This window comes from Python bivittatus, unplaced genomic scaffold, assembly GCF_059951505.1.
Source record: "Python bivittatus isolate LINGU-HERP-01145 unplaced genomic scaffold, Pbiv_v1 ctg000850_np1212, whole genome shotgun sequence".
Lineage (NCBI taxonomy): Eukaryota > Metazoa > Chordata > Lepidosauria > Squamata > Pythonidae > Python > Python bivittatus.
Genome location: NW_028277112.1, coordinates 17,218,086 through 17,240,203, shown reverse-complemented (window position 1 = coordinate 17,240,203; position 22,118 = coordinate 17,218,086). Strand labels below are relative to the sequence as shown.

The 22,118-nt window shown below is 36.0% G+C and overlaps 1 protein-coding gene across 16 annotated transcripts in view; it reads right to left on the bottom strand.

Annotated features, from left to right (window-relative positions):
• The window catches only part of PPIP5K2 (diphosphoinositol pentakisphosphate kinase 2), a 61,566-nt gene that overhangs the window by 16,076 nt on the left and 23,372 nt on the right, over positions 1–22,118 (bottom strand). For 15 of the 16 annotated variants that reach the window (XR_015793820.1, XR_015793821.1, XR_015793822.1 and 12 more), the window contains 15 exons: positions 20,879–20,980; positions 17,442–17,528; positions 15,609–15,684; positions 15,407–15,516; positions 13,323–13,408; positions 12,625–12,750; positions 12,407–12,528; positions 10,597–10,779; positions 7,708–7,849; positions 6,633–6,856; positions 3,824–3,951; positions 3,023–3,137; positions 2,301–2,408; positions 2,109–2,225; positions 1,117–1,290 (listed from right to left, as the gene is read on the bottom strand). Coding sequence is in view for 13 of the 16 variants with exons in the window: in XM_088130142.1 (XP_087986268.1) it covers positions 1,117–1,290; positions 2,109–2,225; positions 2,301–2,408; positions 3,023–3,137; positions 3,824–3,951; positions 6,633–6,856; positions 7,708–7,849; positions 10,597–10,779; positions 12,407–12,528; positions 12,625–12,750; positions 13,323–13,408; positions 15,407–15,516; positions 15,609–15,684; positions 17,442–17,528; positions 20,879–20,980 (1,900 nt within the window). In the remaining 3 variants the exon portion in view is untranslated. The remainder of the gene's footprint in view (positions 1–1,116; positions 1,291–2,108; positions 2,226–2,300; positions 2,409–3,022; positions 3,138–3,823; positions 3,952–6,632; positions 6,857–7,707; positions 7,850–10,596; positions 10,780–12,406; positions 12,529–12,624; positions 12,751–13,322; positions 13,409–15,406; positions 15,517–15,608; positions 15,685–17,441; positions 17,529–20,878; positions 20,981–22,118) is intronic. The other variant, XM_025171838.2, reaches the window with a different exon arrangement.

The following is a 22,118-nucleotide window of genomic DNA, read 5'->3' as shown; positions in this document are numbered from 1 at the left end:
ATTTATGGCTTCCTTGCCTCCCCAATTCTTCTGGATACATTTCTATCATCCTGAAAGAAAAGCATCATACTGATCTAAGATATTGTGGACTCTCAACCCAATATTTGGTTTTCCTTAGCTTTGAGAGAGATGAAATGGAATTGAGATAGTATGTATTTGACAATAATCACCAGAAAAAGTTTAGAACATCCTCCAAAAATTATGATAGTAGTCCGTTTGGAAGAACTTTTACTCCATTAATATTGCATTTCTGCCTCACTAGAGAGTGTTTATTTTGACCAGATTTAATGCTGTGTCATCCCTATTTATTCAATATTTTACACATTGCAATTCAGAGATTCTCAGCAGGTTATAATCATGTCATTAAAATATCCATGTTATAAAGTAAGCAATTGTAAATAATCTTAAAAAGTTAAAACCATAAAATAAAAATAGAAATAATCAACCAAGTAATCAAGAAAGATGACATCATTTCAACATAAAAAAACAGACTTGTTTAAGAAAGCTTTTGAATTAATTTATTAAAGCTTAATAAGGTAGAAAGGAATGGAAGGGAAGTATAATCTTCCAGTGCAAGAATATTTATGCCATACTTGTTGAGGGAAATTGAGCAAGTTATACATGTATTGCTGCACTGCCCATTCTATATGGCCAGGCACAGAGATTTAATATTGCCACTTTATCTAATTATGTCAGTAGGCCTCATAGCTGATTGGTCTCCAGAAATCTCCAGAAAGTTTGCTAATTCTGTTCTATAGCTATTGTTGTTCAGAGATATGTAGACTTTCTCTACATTAACTGTTTGAGAACTTGATTTTCCCTTTGCTTTTTTTTTACTGTCTTCCTGATTAAGTATAATGTGATAGGTAAAATGTATACAAGATTACTGTGGTGATGAGCGCATCATTGGAAGATTTGAAACACTAGGTTATGGACAGATTGTTAGGAGAAAATCTATCTTTATGGTTACTAGGAGTCGACCGCAACTTGATGGTACATAATCAATCACTATAATACTAATACATTTTCTAATTTTTCAGTATCGCCAAAATCAATTATATTTATTAGTTGGGGAAGAGCTCTAACTTAAAGAATTACCGGGATACCAAAACTTACTTCCACTGAACCAATTTTCCTGGGTCTTGAAAGGGGTGACTTCCTGTGGATATGAATTGGATCTGACACCATTGGCTTGAACATCATTATTGATCGATCAGTTTCATCCCTTTTATAAGCATGGGGGTCCTCATCATTCTCATTTCTATGGGAGGTTTTCTTTGAATCATCATTCTACAAGAAAAGGGATATTTCATGCAATACAAAATTTCATCAAGCAAATTAAAAGCATCATTCCTTTGAATATTAAATATCAAGGCCTTAACTAAAAATGTGCAAAAATGTGTATATAGAACAGCCATTTAAGTAACAATTCTCCATCATAGATGTTTTTGAAAATTCAGGTATATGTGTTGTAAAAGCACAGATTTCAGTGGAGCTCATATTAGAAAGAAGGAAGATGTTATCAAATAAACCACTTTTGATCAATGCCTATTACTGCTTTATCTACCTTATTTTTATGAAAATACAGGAAGTCCTTACTTAGCAACCATAAATGGGACTGGCAACTTGTTTGCAAAGTACCCGAATCTCAATCATGTGACTATGGGGATGCTGCAATGGTCCAGCTGTAAAATTACTTTTACAGTGCCACTGTAACTTTGAACAGTCATTAAACAAGGCAGTTGTTAAGTGAGGTCTATTGTAACTTATCCATATTGAAAAGTGGTGTTAAACAAACACACTTAATAACTAACAAAAGTATCAATTCTACTATGATAACACTATTTTAATTCAATTTGAAATGCAAGTCCTTGCTAATTATCACTTAATGGACTGGCTTCTAATTTTTCACAATTATATGGAATGAATGCAATACTGACTGACTGAAAGTAGGTAAACACATGCCCAGAAGCTTTACATTAAAGATGTTTCTAAATCTTAAACAGAAAAGAAAACCAGAGATTTTTATTTAAGCAGCCAAATGCTGTCAAATGACACGAAAAGTGTTCTTTAAGTTCCATATAAGAAATATTTCTAGAAGCATTTACCTCCCGTGAAGCAGGTCTGTAACCAAAACCTGATGGTAAGTTTTTATCTTCTTCACAGCCTTTAGCTCCTGGACTAAAATGTAACTCCACATGGAAGCGTTCTTCTGATGAAACCTCCTAAATAAATGGATAAGTCAAGTCATGTTCTGACTATACATAATTGGCTTTCCTCTTACATTATTATTTCCTTACCTTATTTGGATCTTCATACAGCATGATAACTATTTGGGTCATGTAATTGAGTTCACTGACAACATTGAGATAATCCATAGCTCTCTTCCACTGTTCATCTTTTGATGCCTTAGATAAAAATGTACATACCACTTGTTTAGTATTGTAAGTTTCTGTGTTGATCCTTTTTACCTTAACTCTTATATTAAACTAATTATAAGCTGCAATTCTAAACATACTTACCATATAGTTGAATGTACTTTCATTTGATATATTTTATAGTTCAATGTTATACATTATCAACTGATAACAAGTAAAACACCAGAAAAATAAAAACAAAGTCAGCCATAGATTAATCCTAAAACATAATACATTTTATTTTTTGCATATTGTTTTTAGCTTATTAGCAAATCCATTAACATTATATGCAAACCAGACTACTAAGCTTGTTCAACAAAGCGTGGCTTTAAATCCTAGCTTAGTTTTATATGTGAACCACTATTTTCATCTGTTTTAGAGCAAAATAAAATCAAAGAAAGGTAACAAGATTTTTGCAAGCCATTTTTGCAAGTCAGTCAGTCAATGTTTCCATTACTGAAATGTTTAGAAGTGAACTATCATGAATCTTCAGGTTATTTGCTGAGATGAAAAATTTATTCTTGAATAAGTAGTGTATTGAGTTGGTCATTAACTACTTAAATATGTTCAGTGATTTCGCAAAGTGGTGCCAATGAAACACTTACATCACATAAAGAACCATAGCGAAGAGTTGAAAGTAAGGAATGGACATGACTCTCACTGGTGAAGTACAGCCTAGTTCGGACATGACGTTCAGGAGACATAACCCCACTAGAATACCTAAGAATAAAATTGCATAAGGTGAGTAAAGGGCACCTTGCACAGGATCCCACTATTTAAAAAATCTAAACATTAACTAACAAACATTCCCACAGGTTTCTACTAATTATAATGAATTAAGCACACCAGTTAAGCTTTTGTATCCATTTTCTCCTGTTCATGACTAATTATCCCAGGCATAATACGTATTCTATATTCCTGTTTGTATACTGTGCTTAAATTTTATATAGCCTCTACGGATCCATACTTTATCTTAGACCTGAATCTCAAGGTGTGGAACCCTGAAATCTTAATCAGTGCTACATTTATGTTTAATAAAGCTGAAGCCTCGTTTTAAGAGGCAGGATATAACATCATCTGCACTTGATAAACTGTGTGCCCTTGATCAAAAGTAAAATCAGAATTTTATCAGAACCTTTACCTAGAAGCTAAACTGTGAGTACAACATGTGAGATACTAAAATATAATAACTTTCGAAAGTACTGGAAATTAAATTCAAGTGCCTCAGTTTACCATATTTCTGATCATGTATACTTAAAGAATGTAGGGTTTTTTTTAAATGCTAAAATTATATACACTTCATAGAAGTACTGGAGGCTATCATTTTTAACTAAATATTTAGCTAAACGTATTGTGATATAACTGCATTAATAAGAAAGTTGAACAAAGTAGTTTAAAAAACGTACAAAGGATGGAGTTTGTTAACAGTATCATCATCTTGAGTCCTCTGAAGATCAGACCGAATTTTCCTCAATAGTGGATTGCAGTAACCTTTAGCAATCTCTAGTTTTTCGGCCTCAGTAATACCATATTCCTTAAGTGAAAAAAAGTTTGTAAAAATAAACTCTGATGGTCCTGACAATTTCCTCTCAGTTTAGAACTCAGTTTGTTAGATGAGTAGCTATTTCTACCTAAGCCCTTAGTGAGGCTGTTTCACTTTCAGATAAGTCAGAGGTATGAATCTTTGATTCTTGGCCTGCATCTAGATCTGCCTCTAGATTCAATAAATTACTGATATACTTAGTTGTACACAGTGATGTTTTTTCTGAACAGAGGACGGCATGTCAAGTTGAAGGACAATTAAAGAGGCAAGAATCCCTAGGATCGACATATGTAGTAACACAGAATAATGCCTAAACAACAAACAGTAAGTAGAGAACTTACTTCAACCTGAGAGTCCACATGGCTTTGAGCAGTGTTCCAGGAGCCCTATGCTAGTCAGTAGGACCATATATTGAAATAGGTGAAGCCATTTACTATGAACAAGCAGCCCCGAGCACATTTTTAGAGACACAGATTCCTCCAGCAAATGCTTCCAACTGGATTCACTAGATATATTTTTAAAACCTTATTTTATTACAGGGACAAGAGGTAAAGGATACAATATTCACTGAAGGGAGAATCAGTTATTCCCTCCTTAGCTCTATACTACAATAAGGCTTTAAATCACCACTGGGTTCAGCTGAGGTATTTTAAAATGGAGCTTCTTTGTAATAAAGATGCTGTGGAGTCAAGCTCATTTTCTGGTAACATCACAGATAAAAACATGCAATTTTCTTGGGTAGGCTGTTACAGGGGATGGGGGATCTGTAGTTGTTCTCTGGTGCAGGTCCTTCTTCTATTCCAGTATCTTGATGGCACACCTCTCTTTAATTTTCCAAGTTTAATATCACTAGTTCATGGATATCACTCATTTGTAGACTATTTTACCATTTTCACCAGAAGCACCCTGACTGACTGGATTGCACTTCTCTGTCCTATGTTTCTTATAATGTATTCTATTTGATCATGATATTCTATGATCAATCTTATTACAGTCACTGATCAATTTTAAAAAATGCAAATTTTGAGATAGCAAATAAAAATTGTAATAAAGCTAAATAATTGCAAAACTGATGTGGTCAAAATACAATGTATTTTATAAACAGTAAAGGAAAATTAGTCACATTCAGGGAAATAAAATCACAATGGTTGGGCAATAATTGTAAATAGAATTAATTGGGTGGCCTGGAAGTCTAACTAGATGGGGAGTTATTAGCTGTAATCAGGCATCTTCATAATAAGGATAATATAACAAACATGGCTTAATGTATCAATAACTCCTTCACTACAGGGGCAGAGTCTTTGAATGTAATATAATGAAATTTCCCCCCAAGAACAGCTGCTGGGAGGGCACTAAAACTTGCCAGAGTTAAGGCACTTTTGAGTTTGGGAACTGTTACTTGGCCAGCTTGAAAAAAAGGGAGTAACTTTCAAGTAGCCCAGGAACATCTCTTTAGGATAGGGCAGCCAGATCTAACTGGCTTTCCAAATTCATGGTACAGTTTAACAGCTGCCACTATCACTTATATCCCATCATCAGAATGACATGAGGTGAGAAACTGACACTTCAATTCTTCATGCAATGCCCTACTTCAGGATGAAACAAAATAATCAATTAAAGATGGGGGGGGCAAGCCCATGGGAGAAGGGGAAGTAGTTTTAGCCAAAATGAGAGGATGCATGTCCCACTACAAGTCTCAATTTTGGTCACATTGGCTTCATGGCGCAAAACCACCACATTTGTTTCTGAATATAAATATTACCCATCTGCTAAGTTCCAGATACAGGATCTGTGTTTACGTTATTCCAAATAGCTATGGGTAATGAATAAAGAACTCTCTTTGCAAAACATATGAATTTACCTTCTACATGACCGCATTAACCTAATCCAAATCTTCCTGTAATTCCAATTCCTCCATTGCTTTTACTTTTGCATTCTAATCACCCATTGGTTGTTTTACATGCTTTCTAGATACTGCATTTAGCAACCTTTAGCAGTTTGCTAAATAATTTTTTCAATGTCTTCCATCACTTAATCAGTGGTTTAACATTTATGTTTATTGGATAGCTCCATTAATTCTAATATAGATGATTCTGTTGTTTACTGTATATTAGCAAAGTACCTACTTAGCAATATTCTTTTTGAGTATCACTGCCACTCTATTTCCTTGTATGGACTCACACTCTAAATAGTGTATCATGAATCATCATATTTAAAGTGATCCCTTGGACCATGTTTTTGGTCCTTTTTTAGACTAAATTTGAGTTAATCATAGGATACAAGAAATATGCCCCACTGATTCTATTAGGAACTACATGAAAGTAATATAGTTATTGGATACAAGATTACGTCTAGGAGAAAACCTAATGAACTCTACAGGATTTAACAACTAAATGACTAAATACATATATAATTGCACTGTTATTCTGGATTCATCCCAATATCATCAAGATATATGTCATGTATATAAATGTCAGATTCCTCAATTTAATAAGGTGAAGAGATACCTCTCTTCACCTTTGGTAGTTCATAAACAATGCTTTATAGACTACAAATTCATTTTGAAACAGTAAATTTATTCATTACCATAATAGTTAGTAAATATGGCCTGCAGTATACAGCCATTTTATTATAATGAGAGTACTGTGTTATGGTAGCTGAAACGTACATACCTGAGGGATCACAATATCAGCCAATGCCTTTGACAGTCTGTATAATTCCATTGTATTTTCTAGTTTTAAAGAGACATTATGCTGAACATCATATTTTATGCAGTCATAGATATCTGGGATTTTACTTATATCATATTTTCCATTCTTTGTTTTAAAGTCCTTTTCAAGCTTTGCCCACCTACGCAACATTAGTTCCAATGTTTCACTGTGATAAAGCTGAATATCTAGTTGGACAAACAATTTTTAAAAAGTAATAATGAGACTTAATTAAAGTAATGTGAAGGGGCATTAAAATAGACATTAAAGAAATATGTGCACTCATTCCTCAAGCTTCAGAGCTGTAAGCAAAACTGGTTGCTTGTTTTGCTTGTCAGAAGTCACTAAAGTGTCTTTAGCAAGCAAGTCAAGACATTTCATTTCATTTCATTTCATTTCATTTCATTTCATTTATATTTACCTTTTTTCATATAACAATATGCCAAAATCCTGTAATAATGGAATATTCCAGTCCTCACTGAACCACTCTGGAGTTTTGTTTTTCTCTTTCACATACACACTAAAATAGTTTGCACTTCTGCAACTCTGATACAGGTAGTCCCCAGGTTAAGAACACCCAGGCTACAGATGACCCATAGTTATGAACAGAGCCTATTGTAGCAAAATTCAAGTTAAATACGTGATTCCAGTTAAACACACAATGGTTCAAGTTCATTATACAATACTACTTGTACAATATTATACAATAATACGGTTCCAGCTTACATACAAATTCAACTTAAGGACAGACCTTGGGAATGGAACTCATTCTTAAACCAGGGACTACTTAACCAAGCCTACTGCTATCTCCATTCCTATGTAAGATTACTGCTGTTTTACTTACATAACATTATACACTCAGTGAAGTTAATTTGTTATTAACATATTATAGTAGCTAACAGTCATTGGCCAAAATATTATCATTTTTTAATTCTAAAAATTGTTCCTGAATTTATAAAAAGATTGTCCTAACAGTTAATGATAAAGTAAATATCCATAATTAATATTATCAGTCCAGTCTATCAAGAAAACTGTTTACCTGCAAATTTAGGATCTTCCATTCGTTGTTTGATTTGAGATGTCAAACTCTGGATTAAGGAATATACCTTATCACATGTCTTAATAGGATTTTTTATCACTTGCATTGATTTTATCAGAGAAATGCTGCCAGATGGTGTCAGCTGTAGTACCAGACCAAAAAGAAATATGTAAGCTATATTTATACTCTATATTTAGAGCATATAATACCCTAATCTCTGAAAAATATGTTGGAATATATATATTCTATATATATATATATATATTTAATTTGCTATGTTCATATAAATAAATATGTTTATTTATATATATAAAACACATTTTGAGTTACTCATTATCTTTTAAATATACTACTGAAAAATCCCCTATGCTAAAAGAAATACTGATTTGAAATGATTACTATGTTCAACAATTACTATGCTATTAATTCTATTTGACAAAAACTGACATTAATGGCTGTCAATCTTTACCTTCTTTTTCATAAACTGTGCCTATTTAGATATCTCAAATCATGTAACTACTGCTACATTTTAAAACACATATGTTCCATATAAGAACTCCAGAGGATCTTGAAGAACCAGACTATTTCAACCACTGACAGCTGGGCTTTAGGCCAAGGCCCAGCATGGAAATTGCATTGCTCGTGTTTGTGAATGATCTTTGGAGAGACCAAGATCAGGATAGTACAACCTTTCCGGTCCTTCCTGATCTCTCAGCAACTTTCCATATCATCAATCATGGACTCTCTCCAGAGGATTAGGGTGGTTCTCCTCCTTCCTGAGGGACAATTTATATTCCTTCTTTCCCTCCCACCCTCCTTCCATTTATATAGCTGCCCATCTCAAGTACATGACTCTGGGTGACTTACAACAGTTAAAAAACAACCAAAACAGTAAACAAAATACAATATAAAAAGACATAACAGCATATAAAGCAACCATATAAAAAACAATTAAACATAATTAACAGTCAGGTTACAAAAACATTCAACAACGTTCAATATAGCCACTGAACAGGCTGTATTGCACACCTGGATCCCCAAGCCTGGTGGCAAAGCCACACCTTTAAAGCCTTATGAAAGGCCAGTAGGGTCAGGGCCAATCTGATTGCTGGGGGAATGATATTCCAAAGGGTAGGTGCCATGACAGAAAAGACTGTCTTCCTGGGCCCCATTAGATGACACTCCTTAATAGATGGGGCCCAGGGAAAGAGCCTTTTCTGAAGCCATGTCCCCTTCAACTCATGTCTCTTCTGCAAGACCTAATGGGATGGGCAGATGTAACTGGAGAGAAGTGGTCCATCAAATAACCCAGTCCCATGCCATGAAGGGCTTTATAGGTCATCACCAGCACCTAGAATTGAACCTGGAAGCATAATGGCAGCCAGTGCAGCTCATGGAGCAGAAGTGTAACTTGCAATGATCAAGTAGTGCACATAACAACCAAAGTCGATGAAAGTCAGGCAGAATGCAAGTTTAATAAATTGTTGCTGTTATAATTGCTCGCATGGCCGCATTCTGCACCAGCTGTAACTTTCAGATATGCTTCAGGGAATCACCGTGTAGAGCACATCACCATAATCCATTCAGCTGTTGACTAAGGTATGAGTGATCATGAGTTGAGCCTCCTGGTCCAGGAATGGGAACAACTGGCACACAACACAAGGTTGTGCTCTAGGCCCCTCCTAGGCATGGCTGCCACCTGTTCTTCGAACAGGAGTCATAATCTAGGAGGACCCCCCAGATTGCACACAAGTTCTGTTTGGGGTAGGGCCACCCCATCCAGAACGAGAGATAGTAAGTCCCCAGAACCAGAAGGCCCCAAACTCAAAGCCACTCAGTCTTGCTAGGGTTGATCTGAAGCCTGTTGTTTCTCATCCAAATCCCCATAGCCTCCAGACATCAAGACAGGTCTTCAACAGCATCACTTCATTGGCCAGGGGAGGACATGTAAAGCTGGCTGTCATCAGCATATTGATGGTACTTCATCCCATGATGGTGGATGACCTCACCCACAGCTACATGTAGATGTTAAACAGGAACAGAAAGAGTACCAAAACCTGTGGAACCCTGCAAAGCAGGAGCCAAGGGCAGGACCTCTCACCCCCGATCAACAGCAACTGAAACTGGCCCCAGAGGAAGGAAAAGAATCAACACAAATCAGTGCTGGAAGGAAATCAGGAAGGAAAAGAATCATCACAAATCACTCCCAACCCCCAGAGGATCCAGAAGGATACCACAGTCAGTGGTATTGAAGGCTACCGACAGGTCAAGAGGAGCAAGGATGAATGCACTACGCCAGAGGTCATCCAAAAGTGTAACCAAAGCTGCTTCAATCCCATACCCAGGTCTGAAACCTGACTGGAAGGTTTCCAGATAATCTGCTTCTTCCAGGGTTCTCTGAAGCTGTTGTACAACCACCTTCTCAACCACCTTCCCTAAAAAAGGAAAGTTGGAGACTGGACAAAAATTGTCCAGTATGATCGGGTCTAGAGATTGTTTCCTGAAGAGTGGGCAAACCAGCGCCTCTTTAAGAAGAATCTACCACAGCCAAGACTCAGCCACACGTTACCTCCTGGGAGGCCTTAGCCAACCAGTAGGGACATGAATCTAATATACAGGTGGCTGAGCTCACAATCATGAGAACCCTGTCCACTTCATAAGGCCCAATAGGCTCAAACTCCTATCAGATAACACAGCAAGACTGTGCCCTAGGCACCTCCATAGGACCTGTACAAAGGCTGGTGTCCAACTGGGAGTAGATACAAGCAATTTTGTTCAACAGATTCCCAGCATATTCCTCCAAGTGGCCTTGTACAGCATCCCTAGATGTCAATACTTTTCTTGTAAAGTCTTTCACAATTTGAATTTATTTGTAGATTATTTTCTAACCTTTTCATAGTCTTCAGAAGTAAAGTCTCTATCTCTTTGGAGAATTTCATTAAGGCGTGCCTTCACACGATGTTGGCAGCTGCTAAGAGAGTCACTGTCACTATCAAGTAGACCATTCATATTAGCACTTTTGACCATCTGTACCAGTATAGGGGTGAGTTCTCCTTCCAACGCCAGTAGACCCTGAGAAAATAAAGTTACTATACTGAATAGAATGAAACATATTAACTCTCAGGCGAAGCAGAATATATAAATTCTATAAATAACAAGTGATCATCTCATCCAAATCCACTGGCAGAAGAACTACACTACGACTTACACACAGATAAAATAATCCTAAAGCTGCCCAAATCCAAGCCCACCACAACTTGTGATACTGAATATCATATTTAAATATGCAGGGAGGAAGTACTGCTTTAATCCGTTATGAATTGCTCACCTCTTCATTTTATGTGATGGTTCTGGGCTTGTATTATGAGAGAAAGGGGAAAAAATCCTATTCAATATTTCTACACCCTGGCTTATTTTAGGTACCTTTGTAACTTCTCCTATTTTATCTTTTTAGTAAGCTAAGAAGCTATGAACATTATGTTTTCTCATAGAAGCTTGCTTTAGCTCCTTTTCATTTTTATTTTATTTCTGTACACCTTTTCCAGCTGTTTAATCTGGTTTTGGGATGTGATTACCAAAATGATGCACAATACTCCAAGCATTTTAAATTGCTGAAGACTATGCAATCTTACAAATTTGTAACAGAATAACAGTGTTAAGCAAAAACAAACAAACCATATTCCACAACCTGTCACACTCATTGTGTCCATGCACTGTGCTAAACAATAATGTCAGATTTTGGCTTAATATGCTGTGTGAACTTAGACACTGTGGTTTGTAAAATAAGGTTTATGGCTTGCCGTGATATATGAATCCAGCCAGTTGTAGTACAAATTAATAGCCATAGTATGATGAGTGAACAGTCACTGAGATTTTCACTTTCACTTCTAAATCATCTAAATTCACTTCACTTTAGTCAAAAGCCATTTTCAGAATTTGTTGATTGTATGTTCAAGCGTTAATTTGCATTTATGAATAAGTCATCACAGACTAAAAGTTTTTCAAATGAATCAGTTCATACAGGAGAGCCAGTTTAGTTAGTGGCTAAGATGCTGGACTAGAAACTGGGAGACTATGAGTTCTAGTCCTTCCTTAGGCATGGAGACTGGCTGGGTGACCTTTGGTCACTCTCTCAGCCCAATCCACCTTACAAGGTTGTTCTTGTGGAGAAATTAGGGGAAGAAGCACCACACACAAATACACACACAAATTAATAAGAAATTGACGCATCATAACACAATCCGTTGTGAAGTTTGTATAGAGAATTTTGGGAATTAAAATTCCACATCTGGTGGGTTCCAAATTTGGGAAAGGTTGTTTGAGACTGCCTATAACCCATTCTTTAACTTCAATTCAGAATGTATACATCTTGATAAAATATCTAATTAGACTCAATATAGAGAAATGCATGCATGTGATGTTTAGCTTTTAAATCTATTTTTGTGTCATACTGCATACCCTATGCATACTAAAATATGTCTTTTTCTACTCAATAAAGAAGCAATTTATACATTTCATGCTAATTGGCTGAAAATGTTGACACTGATTAAGTAGTGATGAAGAAGTCCATTTCACATTAAAAGACTAGAAGATGTTATCTTTTATATGTATAAATATAAAAATGCAAAATAGCTAAACTTTTCCTGCAAGTAGCCTATACTCAATTAACATTTCCTATTTTCTACTGCAATTATACTACCTTTGCAAAAGCTGCAGCTGTCATTTGAACTCTTCCTTCATCAGATGCATAGATTTTGAGATCATGCCGATAGGTACTATGCAATCTAAGTAGACCACATCCTGGAAATCCAGCATAGTCACCTACCAAAGAAAAACAATGAAGTTTTGAATCTGCTTCTGTAGATCTTCCCTTTTCATAGATATGGCTTCCAGCCATTGCAATGAAAAATAAGATACCTTGTCCACCTGGGTACATGCATCGGAAAGCTCTTCCTAGTTCCTCCGCCTGAACTCTACCTGCAGGTGTCAATTCTCCTCCCCATTTTAGAACTAAGAGTAGAGATGGCTCTTCTTTGTGGTTATCTAAATACATACAGGCAAGTAAAATAACGTTTACTTTAGTTCAGTAGTCAAGACTAAACAAATTTTACTTTTTCATAGTGACACTCCAAAGGATATTGATATTCTGTTCACTGGAGTGAAGTGAATTTGATTTTTAAACAGCAGTACTTTATGCTGCATGGCAAATTATTCTGAAATAAAGGAATGAAGGGATGATGTCTGATGTATGCAGAAATAAGTGAAAAATCAGTACTTAAAGTCCTATATATAGTTACTCAAAAATATGTCCCATATGTCTTCAATGAACTAATTTCCTTGTATATTTGTTTAGTACTGCAGTCTGAATATATCAGCCTTTGACTACAAAGTAGCCTTTTGGCTTCTAACCAAAATAGAGAAGAAAATACTATAAACTTAACACATATTGATATTGATCAATTCAATATCACATACTGATCAATTTCAAGCATAATCAGATTGGTCCTGACCCTGTTGAGCTTTCACAAGACTCTGAAGACATAATTGTGTTCTTAGTCTTAAATAATTAAATAAACTAACTGGTTATTTTTAGGAACTAACTTGCATCAAAGTACCTTCTTCTTCACTAGATGTTTTAGGACAACCATGAGGGAGATATGTCAATTGTACTTTGCGATTTATGCCAGAAAAATGTCCATACCTAAAAACAACGAGAATATTAAAAATGACACAGTACTGATGCAAATATAAATATATATACACACACACACACACACACACACACACACATACACATCAGATGAGTAGATAATATGGGATACTGTAATACAGCTATAACAAAGAACAAGGTTTTTTAAAACTATATTTTGCTGCATGGAGAGAAAGCAACCATGTTTCACTGTTCCTCTAGTTTCACTAAAAAGAAAACCTTTCTACATCTAGACAGCAAGCATGTCAGGGAAAAGGGGGTAGTGTAATCTATTTATTGAACTTTTTCCACTTGTAAATAGACAGACTTGCTTTACCAGGCAGAACAATTTCTACAGGCTGAAATAATACGGCCCAGAAAAAATTGCATATACTGTATATACTCACGGAGTAGCCCATCCGCAGATAAGCCGATCCTCACATTTTTAACCAAAATACCATGAAAAATGTGCCACCCACAGATAAGCCAACCTGCATTTTTTATGGTATTTTGGTTAAAAATTTGAGGGTTGGCTTGTTCACGGATGGGTTTATTGCGAGTATATACTGGAAATATGGGTACTTTAAAAAAGTATTACCATATGTACTCATGGAAAAGCCTATCCATGGATTAACTGCGCCTGATTTTTGGGGTGCATTTTGGCACCTAAAATTCTCAGGTTATCTGCGAAGATATACGGTAGGTAAGTATAGCTTGAAATTAGGCCCCCAAAAAGAGTAATTTCAAATAATGTATCCATTGTCTTATATACCTATTGCGTGGGCAAGAAGGGAAATAACTGGATGCATCAGTCAACTAACTGTCCTCATATCAATGACTCTTGTAATCAGTTGCCTCAGTCACAGCCTTTTGGACTGGTGGCAAGATTGTGGAGAGAGACAGATTTATATTGTTGCTACAATCATATTTCATTATTGGCCCAACTCTCTTTGTGTGGTCCTCTCTTGTGAACCAACTGATTTTATTTTTTTCCTATTTTCATTGCCATTGCTACCTTATCTCATTTCAGTTGTTTATCTGCCATTCATCCATTTTCCATGTACAACATAATTCAGTATTTCAGCTTCTTTAAGGCAGTAAGTGGCACTTGTTTCCTTTACATAGCCTCCCTCCCTCATTCGCTTATCCCTACTATGTATCAATAATTACACTGCATGCATCACCCTCTCTTTTGTCCTTTCCAGCAGTACTGCTTTTCTCCCCTCTCTTGTCAAAGAGGAGCAAGAGGGTGGGTCTAAATCAAATTTCACTGGCAAAAGATTACAGGAAATGCTTCGCTTCTTGTGATGAAATGCACTTGTATGTTGAAGCTCTTGCACTAACTAAACTGGGCTAAACTGGGCAGACATCATTCTCTCAAACCAATATAGCTTTTAAGTTTCATCCTGCTCTGGAAAAAAGCAAAAGGAAACTGGACATATCAACAACTCATACTGGAGCTAAACTTTAAAATCTAATTTCTATTAATTAAATTAATGTTTTATTAAATAACATTTAATAAAATTAAATAAAATTAAATTTATTAAAAACTAATTTCTATGAAATTTGGAAGGTTCCATCTCCCCAAACCTACTATATCTCACCTTCTTGCTAATTATATTCCACTCTGGAAAAAAAATCCAAACATGTTTTTATATTTTGCCCAAAATAGAAATGGGAGCACCAGTTTTTAAAAGTAACTTGTCTGCTCCAAAAGAAAGGCTACCATGAAATTAAAAGGTTGACCCCAATCCTTTGAAGAAACACTGGAACAAAAAATTATTTTGCTCTCTTTACCATCTTCTCAGTGAATTTAATACAACCAACTTCCTTTCACACAAATAAAGCAACAGTCAGAATCGGGACCAAGTTAGTGACCAATCTAACTTAAGGTAAGTTTGGTTAGTTCCAAAGGTATAGATGTACCTATGAAGAAGATCAGGTGATGTTTACACAGTCCTCATAAAATGTATTTTTGTTACATCAAAGAACTTGAAATAAAATACTTACATCTCCAACACAGTCTTTAACTGTTCAAGTTTAGATTTGTTTTCTTCAATTTCAGAGTCATTATTCTGTCCTAGCTCTATTAAGAGCTGTCTTGCAATATCAAGTACTTCCTAAAAACAGTGGTAATTTTACAAGCAGTTCATGAAAATGGTTAATACACGTGTGTCTAGAAAAGAAAAAGGTTTTTTAAAAAAAAACTTACCTGTAGCTGCTTAGGCTTTTTCAGCTTTAACTTCCCAGACTTATACCCATTGCATTTTTCAAAAAGATCAAAAAACCTTTAAAAGAAACAAGAAATGAATAAATTATTTCACAATATAACCAGATGTAGATTCCAATGTTAGCTGGTAGTAATGGTACAAATATGAACTTTCCATGAATTGACTGTTAGATCTGGTATTTGTTTCAGAAAAAAGCAACAAAAAAAGTCATTTGGTGAATACTATCTTGTATCACAATTAGGGTTACCTGAAAATTCACTGTTTATGTTTACAAATCTTTGAAGAAAACTTCTATTTTTTAAAAAATATTAATTTATTTCAATGTATATGGTAGCCCATCTCATCATGATGACTTTTATCAACAGTTAAAAACACAATACAACAACACAATAAACACATTATCAGCAGCCAAGATAAAATGACAATCGTCAGCATAACCATCCCACAGGTTCTGCATACATTCTGATCCCCATGCCCAGTGACATAGCCAAGTCTTCAAGACTTACAAAAGGTCAACAGGGTTGGGGCTAATCTAATTTCCAGGGGATGATGTTCCAAAGAGTGAGTGCCACAACAGAAAAGTCTCTCCCTGGGTCCCGCCAGATGGAACACTTTAAAATGGACCCACGGCATGCCTCTTTTGCCAGATTTGAGGGAACAGGTAGATACAATCGAGGAGAGGTGGTCCCTCAAATAACCCAGCCCCATGCTACGGAGGGCTTTACAGGTAACCATCAGCATTTTTATTTGAACCTGGAAGCACACTGGTAACCAATGCAGCTCACAGAGCAGAAGTCTAACATGGGCCAATTGAGGAGTATATGTAACTGCCCACACCACTTCATCTTGTACCAATGGCACTTTCCAGATGCTCTTCAAGAGCAGCCCAACGTAAAGTGCATTGCAATAGTCTATTTGGGAGGCAACTAAGGCATGAGTGACTGTCAGCAAAGCACCTTGATCCAGGTGCTTGGATGCAAGTGGTGCACAACACAAAGTTGTGCAAAAGCTCTCCTGGCCATAGCTGTCACCTCTTCCTCAAACAGGAACCATGTGCCCAGAAAGACCTCTAAATTGCACCATGGCTCTGTTTGGGGTACTGCAACCCCTTCCAGAACTAAAGATGGAAATCCCTGGATCTTGGAGGACCATCAGCCTAGGGAACTCCACCATGGAGAATCAAGGAGGTCAGGTAGGGAGGTTGCTACACAGCAGGGAGGCTGGTATAAATAGCAACAATCCCAAATGATTCCTAGAGCCCAACCTAATAAACAGGGTCTTGCATCCAGTAATCTATGAAGCAGCACCTCTGAACACCATCAGAAAATCTTGGATAACCTTCCCCTATCTGTCACCACAGAGATGTTCTAGCTTACCCTTAACCCTCCAGAGATCCCGTCCTCCAACTCATACTGGCACATCTCTGGATTAGAGTGTTCCAACCATATCACAAACCAAGAAATCCACCCCCCCGGGGCACTTTTATCCACACCATCAGCATCTCCAGCAGCCCTAGACCACACGCTTTACCCCTACAAACTTCCCAGTCATATCCTACCTTACTTTAATATCATAAGAATTTCATCAAATTTAGAAATACATGTCCTGGAGGATTTTTCCCAATCTGGAGGCCTTTAGTTATCTTTAGAGTATAATCCCTAGGATTCCAAGTCAGCGAGGAGAAATAATAGTCCCAACACATCTAGAAGGCACCTGCTGTACAATGCCTCTTATTTCAAATCCTAATGCCTAAATTACCAAAAAGTATCCAGCTTAAGTATTTCATTGTTTTTTTTTAATCATCAAATACTTACTTTTGGTGTTTAACTTCCATTTTCATTTTTTGCTTTGGTGTTCGATCTCCGTGACGTATTACAGCAATGACACACCTAAGTTCCATCCTGCAAGTGTATAAGAAATGTGATTAACAATATTCCTCTATTATTAAAATTAAACAACTTGATTTAGTGGTAAGTAAAAGATACACTGAATTATGGAAGACAGCAACACACAAGCCTAAAAGCTCTTAAATTGGAATAAAGAGAACAGCTAATGGCAACTTGTTCCATAAAACAACTCCAACCATGGAATAAATTGTTGATCTTAAATATATCCATAACAAGACTTGCAGAATATGCCCTTCTGAGGGCCTAAGAACATGGATGAATTATTAATGATTAAGTAGTTTTGTAAATAATTTGGGCCCAAGGTGAGTAACACTGTACACCATAGCAAGCACCTGAACTGGTTCCAAAAAGGGAAAAGTAACTTTCAACATGTGGCAATTCCTGTTGCTACATTCTGAGCTAATTGTAAATTTTCTGTTCTTCCAATCTTCAAAGACTGCACTATGAAGATACAACACAATAATTCAACTTTGAAGTCACCAACAGATTTGTCACTAATACCAGGTCTTCTCCAGGAATGGATATATCTGGGTTATCAACTGAAGCTGGTAACAGACTCCTTTTGCCAACAATCCAATCTGACTATTCAGCATCAATGCTAATTCCAAGAAGAACACAAAGCCATAAACCTGCTTGTTAAGGAGAAGTGCAATTCCAACTTGATCAGGTACATCCATAAATCCTAAAGCCAGGTTTGTCAAATCAGCAACATCTCTGCTTTCTCCAAAATAGGACATATTAAAATCCTATTAGTTTTTATTTAAAAGATAATATGCTTTTAATGCACCCTATTTTGGAGAAGGCAAAGCTGTTTTCAAAATTATGTTAAAAAAAACCAAACCTGTAGCAACAAACTTTCAAAGGAATACATATTATCATTGCATTTTTTGGCTGTGTTTGGAATACCAGACCTGTACGTCAGTGAAAAAAATTCTCAAAATGACAACAGAATATGAATTTGTATGACTAAAATATATATTTGAAAACTATGCTGAAAAACTAATCTTTTATATCTCAGTAAAATGTCAGAACCTTTATATCAGAGTAACTAATAACCGGTAAGTTATAGAAACGAATGCTGTAAAAGCCAAACTGTTTTGTCGGACCCCTTAGTTCTATCTGATTCAAACATCTGATCCAACTGCAACCAACCCTGCTTCAGACTTATGTCTCTGGTATAAAACTACTTCTGTAGTGCAATATGGTGAATATAGCATAGTATCTTTAATAGGAATCAACCTACGTGTTCAACAGTTCTCAATGGAAGCAATATGCAATTGTGAAAAACAAAATGAAGGGACAGGACTGACACTAGAGAACTACAGACCAGGAATATCTGTTTGAAAATCACTAGGGCTAGGTGAATCAAATCCTAGAGTACTGAAGCAATTTGCCGATGGTCTGATTAGACCTTCAAGCATTATCTCTTAAGAAATCGTGGAGAACTGATGAGGATCTGGACAACAGGCAAGTGGTGATGTTATCCTATTTTCCAAAAGCGGAGACAAGATCCAAGGACCTACATTAATGACTTTGATGGGCTAGAGAAATTAGTTGAAAATATTAAATTTCATCAGCGACTAATGCCAAATTTTACACTTAGGAAACAGAACTCCAATATACTGATATAGGATAAGGGATACCTTGCTTAGTTATAGTACTTGTGAAAAAAACTGTGGAATAGAAGTTGACAGCAAACTGAATAGGAATCAGTACAGTAACGCAAATGCAAAAAAGAAAATGTACAGAAATTAAAGTTCCACTTTATTGTGAAACTCCAAGTATTCTGTCTAGTTCTGGGAGCTGCACTTTAAGTATGCTTCAGAAAGCTGAAGCAAATTCAGAGGAGGATGACCAGGAGCTAAAACCTGAGTTCTGTGAAACAAATTACAAGGAATTGGGAATATTTAGCCATGAAAAGAAAAGACAGAGGAGAGCTATGATAGCATACTTCATATATCTAAAAGAATGTCATACAGACGTAGATTGATCTTTTCAATTGTCCCCAAGCTTCATAACAATTAAGAGAAGTTTGACAGTGAAATCAATTACCCAGAGAAATGCTGGGCTTGCCTTTACTGTATATGGGTATAACTGTCATAGATGCTTTAATTTGGCTTCCTAAATTGAGCAGCAGATAGGACTAAAAACTTAAATGCTCACTTCTAACACTATGAATTTATGAATTTCATATTCTTGAAGAATGTCCAGGCTTAAGTTAATATTACCTCCAACAAGTTAAACTTGGGAATTGGGGAAGAGCTCAGTGAGACATTGGGCAGTGGGTGGAGGCCCCAGTTTGAATGCATTCATTTGGGCTAGATCCAAATTCCATTCAAAATAAAAAGTTTTCATTGGGCACATGAAACATATCTAGAGTTAGAAACTCTTAACTGTTGAAAGTGTAATAGGATTTCATCATGAACTTAAAGTACTACTTTTGTGAATAGCAGTCTGCATTCATAATACTGCAGACTGTCAGCCCTGTGTCAGATAGTAAAGATTCACTCTGAGTGAGGCATTGCTTTTGGTCATGTATGGGAGTGGATTACTTGATCCCTCCCTCTTCCCTGGAGATAGGAAAATTTAGAGTCCCTTTAAACAAAAGGAGCAAAAGCTGATAGACCAAGGATAGAGCAAAGATTTGGATTCTGTCTATCTCTTCAGCAGCCTTGACTATATGAATAACTGCTACCTCTGAAATGATAGGTAAAAATGTTTAAGAGCATTGCGTTAAATGTAATCTTTGTTTACATTTGTAACACTTTGTCTGACAGGAGACTTTGTGCTGTGCTAAAGTCTCCTATCAGACTAGGTATCGTGTGTATTTCAGGTTGCATTCATGACTTTATCATTAGGATCTATTAGTTTTGCTTAGAACCTTATGCTATAGATTCTGAGCACACTGTATATGTTTTTTTTTCTTTTTCCAGTAAAGTGTTATTTTGATTATCTCCTGTAAGAATAGTTTATTTTCTATAGGGGGGAGGAAAGGAAAGATTGTATCCTCTAGGCTCATGACGGTATGTTACATAGCCAGCAAGTTGTATTATCAACATTATTTCATTTGTGCCATTTTTAAGATTTAGTTGCCAAAAAGACAAGTACAAGTTGTGAGAGACAGAACTACAAGCCCCTAACCTAAAACAAGAGATTGGGCCAGAATGTGAAGTCCAGAGGCCTTCTGGGGGAAGGGGACTGGATATCTCTAGCTTTCCACTTGATGGGCTCAGCTGTTCTATAGTTGCAATTTATAGAACAGGTATAATTACAGAACCTAAGACACATAAGAAAAAAGTCACACAGAACATTAGTGTAATTTTATGCAAGTATTTTCTTCTTACATTGTTCCCGAGGTAGTTGGCACAATAGGAATATCCTCTGCTTCCAAAGGTATAGACCAAGGGATCTGAAACTGTGGAGCAAGTTCTCGCATAACCATATTTCTGAAAGAGGAAAAATAAATGTTTTCTTGAATTAAAATGTCTTAATTTATTTAAATAATATTTAGATACTATTAAAATGAATAACAGTAATTATATCTAAATATTATTTTAATAATTAGATTAAGCATATTAATTTTTTTACACCTCTGTAAAAAAAAGCCTCCTCTGAACAATTTTCAGAATAGCCAATTGTGATCATTTAATGGATTAACACTTCCAGTTAGAAATGGTGATGTGAGTAATCTTTCAACATTATACCTCAATGTGATGTGTACACTGTGACTGCAAATACCAATACATTTTATGCCAAACTGTCCTTATAAAGAAAGTGGGAAAAGAGGAAAAGGAGAAAGAATTGTTAGTTTTGTGATAATACTAGTTTTATCAATGACTTTTTCATCACAGTGTTTTGGAGGAGAGATGCTGAAGTACAATACAACAAGACAGGTTCTTGATCATTCATTATCCCAGAGGGAGAATATTAAAAAGATATTTGACAAATTCTGTTAGAACTGGGAAAGAATAGATCAGATTCTTGCTTAGAAAATGCTGCTTATTCAGCTATTTGTGCCATTCTTGCTGCTACGTGCTTATCTCTGTTCTATTACAGTTCTGTGATGCGCATGTGATGTTGCTGCCAAATGAACAGAATGCAAAAAATCTTTAACTTTCTTCTCAATTTTGGCAGATATCTGGCATAAGAATTTCTCTCTGATGCATGACATATTTATAAAGACTGCCAGGAAATCAAAAGCTGTAAACTATGAAAGTTCCCTATTCCACAAAAGTCACTTTAGAAGTTAGCTTTCAAAAAACGTGCAATTTTCTTAATCAAAGTCGTCTATGTGCTGTATGCTGCCTTTATAATTGTCACAAAATATATGAAGAAAAATAAATATATCCATTTCTAATAACTCCTGAACACAAAAACCTAGTTTTGCACACAGAAGGCACATCTTAATGATTCTCTTAAAAGGCTGGCTTCCTGAGATCTTATCCAATGTTTCCCCCAGAAAACATCAATGGGAAGTTATTTTTTAAGAAATTCATTAAGGATCATAACACAAAAATGACAATCACGGGAGATGGAGAGATCTGGAACTTGAGTCAAACCAAGGATCTCCATGGGTCAATCACA